Source organism: Rutidosis leptorrhynchoides, unplaced genomic scaffold, assembly GCF_046630445.1.
Source record: "Rutidosis leptorrhynchoides isolate AG116_Rl617_1_P2 unplaced genomic scaffold, CSIRO_AGI_Rlap_v1 contig313, whole genome shotgun sequence".
Taxonomy (NCBI): domain Eukaryota; kingdom Viridiplantae; phylum Streptophyta; class Magnoliopsida; order Asterales; family Asteraceae; genus Rutidosis; species Rutidosis leptorrhynchoides.
This window is the reverse complement of record NW_027266556.1, coordinates 75,786-78,151: the sequence shown is the minus strand read 5'-3', so window position 1 is coordinate 78,151 and position 2,366 is coordinate 75,786. Positions and strand designations below refer to the sequence as shown.

The 2,366-nt window shown below is 34.7% G+C and overlaps 1 protein-coding gene across 1 annotated transcript; it reads left to right on the top strand.

Annotated features, from left to right (window-relative positions):
- Positions 1 to 53: 53 nt before the first annotated feature.
- Positions 54 to 1,923, top strand: LOC139882836 (COP9 signalosome complex subunit 2-like; the record flags this gene model as incomplete). The annotated part of the gene is made up of 7 exons (XM_071867100.1): positions 54 to 188; positions 396 to 583; positions 675 to 743; positions 870 to 960; positions 1,063 to 1,197; positions 1,617 to 1,729; positions 1,830 to 1,923. Coding segments are annotated over 7 exons (825 nt in total), but the record flags the coding sequence as incomplete, so codon positions are not given.
- Positions 1,924 to 2,366: the final 443 nt, after the last annotated feature.

The following is a 2,366-nucleotide window of genomic DNA, read 5'->3' as shown; positions in this document are numbered from 1 at the left end:
CTGCTATGTAGTAAAGTGATTTGTGTAATAACTTTTTCTGGTGGATTCAACAGATTTTGAAGGTGCTTCATAAATCATGTCAAAGAGAAGATGGATCTGATGACCAGAAGAAAGGAACTCAGCTTCTAGAGGTTTATGCTGTTGAGATTCAAATGTACACTGAGACCAAGAACAACAAGAAACTCAAGGTCAGATTTCATAGCTTCTTATACATTATTAATCCCATGATGGTGTTCTCTCTTCAGTTTATTATGTTTTGTGAATATAATTTGAAAATGATAGTTCAACAGTTTTTGTTTTGAATATTTTGTATTTGTCTTCTGTATAGCTTCTGATTTTATCAACCTGTTCATCTATTTACCATGCTTGATTGGAATATTTGTGATTGAATGCAGCAACTATACCAAAAGGCACTCAAAATTAAGTCAGCAATACCTCACCCAAGGATAATGGGAATCATTCGTGAGTGTGGAGGTAAGATGCATATGGCTGAGCGCCAGTGGGCAGAAGCAGCTACCGACTTCTTTGAAGCCTTTAAGAACTACGATGAAGCTGGAAACCCACGTCGCATCCAATGCCTGAAGTATGTAAAAGATGCCATTTACTTATTTCGAAAGATGATTGTTCACAATGCGCATGATTTATTCTGAGATCTCCTTTGTTTTCACATCTAGATATTTGGTTCTTGCCAACATGCTGATGGAGTCTCAAGTTAATCCCTTTGACGGGCAAGAGGCTAAGCCGTGAGTTTCCTTTTCATCTGTGGTTCAATTTTACTATTCTTTTTGCTTATCTTTTGGTCCAGCCAGTGGTCTTCTGTGTTTCTTATTTCAATTTAGTTGTTCTCAAAATACTATAATTTCTTCTAGGTATAAAAATGACCCTGAGATTATGGCAATGACAAATCTCATAGCTGCTTATCAAAGGAATGAGATATTGGAATTCGAGAAAATTCTCAAGGTAACCTTTTAGGATTCCAGTACTATTACATCTTCTTGATTCTTTTTCACTCTTTTTCTCACGGCTATATTGGGAAATCAATATTTTTATTATTTTTTACAGACAAACAAAAGAACCATTAAGGATGACCCATTTATATGGAATTACATTGAAGATCTTTTGAAAAATGTCAGAACGCAAGTGTTGCTCAAGCTCATCAAACCATACACAAGGATCAGAATCCCATTCATCTCTAAGGTAGCTCGTCAATTCTTTGATTTTCAAATAAAGACTTCCATTTTTTCCTTTTGGACTATTACTGATGTCCAAAGAGCTGGCCACCTAGCTATTGGTGGCTAAGTGCTATGTTGTTTAAGTGGTAGATGGATAAGTTGGGTTGGATTTTTTTGTGAGTTTAGTCTTGTTTATATTTTAATGTCCTCTTCTGGTGCTGATACAACTGTACTACTTTTCGTATCTTTTTGAATTATTCTTGGTGTGCTGAGTTATGATTATTAATATCATCGAGTTATTAGAATAGTTGCATGCATTAGTTGAAGGCAAATAAGTTTGGATTATAGTTGGGATATATATATATATTTTAATAAAAAAGGGTTGCTGGATGTGGATGATAGTATTATTTTTGTATGTAACCTTGTGTTGTGTGGTGTGAACAGGAGCTTAATTTCCCTGAGGCAGATGTGGAGCAGCTTCTGGTGTCACTTATTTTGGACAATCGAATTCAAGGCCATATCGATCAAGTTAATAGGCTTTTAGAGTGCTCAGACAAGTGAGTCAAATTGAAAGTTCTGTTAATTCATATCACTATTTCTAATTTACATTTCACCATCACATTATTCAAATAACTCTGGATTATTTGTTTGAATCAGATCGAAAGGAATGAAGAAGTACACTGCGCTGGATAAATGGAACTCGCAACTCAAATCCCTCTATCTTACTGTCAGCAGTAAAATTGCAGGATAAGATTTAGAAATTAGAATGTTAGGGAGGAACATAAACCTGTCTTTTTGCGGCTTATATGGCAAATATCTCGTCTTTTTTGTCATTGTTGTTTAGACAGACATACATGGAACTTGCTGTCTCTTGATCAGAGGTTTTGGGCAACACAGAAATGAATTGAAATTGGGGAAAAAAAGAGAGGAAAATTTGAAACTAAAGATGTGCTTTCTCAGCGTCTATATATTGTTATCTTCCTTATATTGTCTGCCAATATAAATGGTTTGAATTGGATTCAATTAATCAGGTATGGTTTTATAGATGGATAATACAAGCTATTGGGGTCCTCTTGTCCTATAATAATAATCCAGACTGGGACGTGGTAAAGGTGTGATCTCTACTCAAAGAATTTTGGATTTTTTCTTATACAGGAATAATAATATACATACATGTAATATAAAAGAATTTTT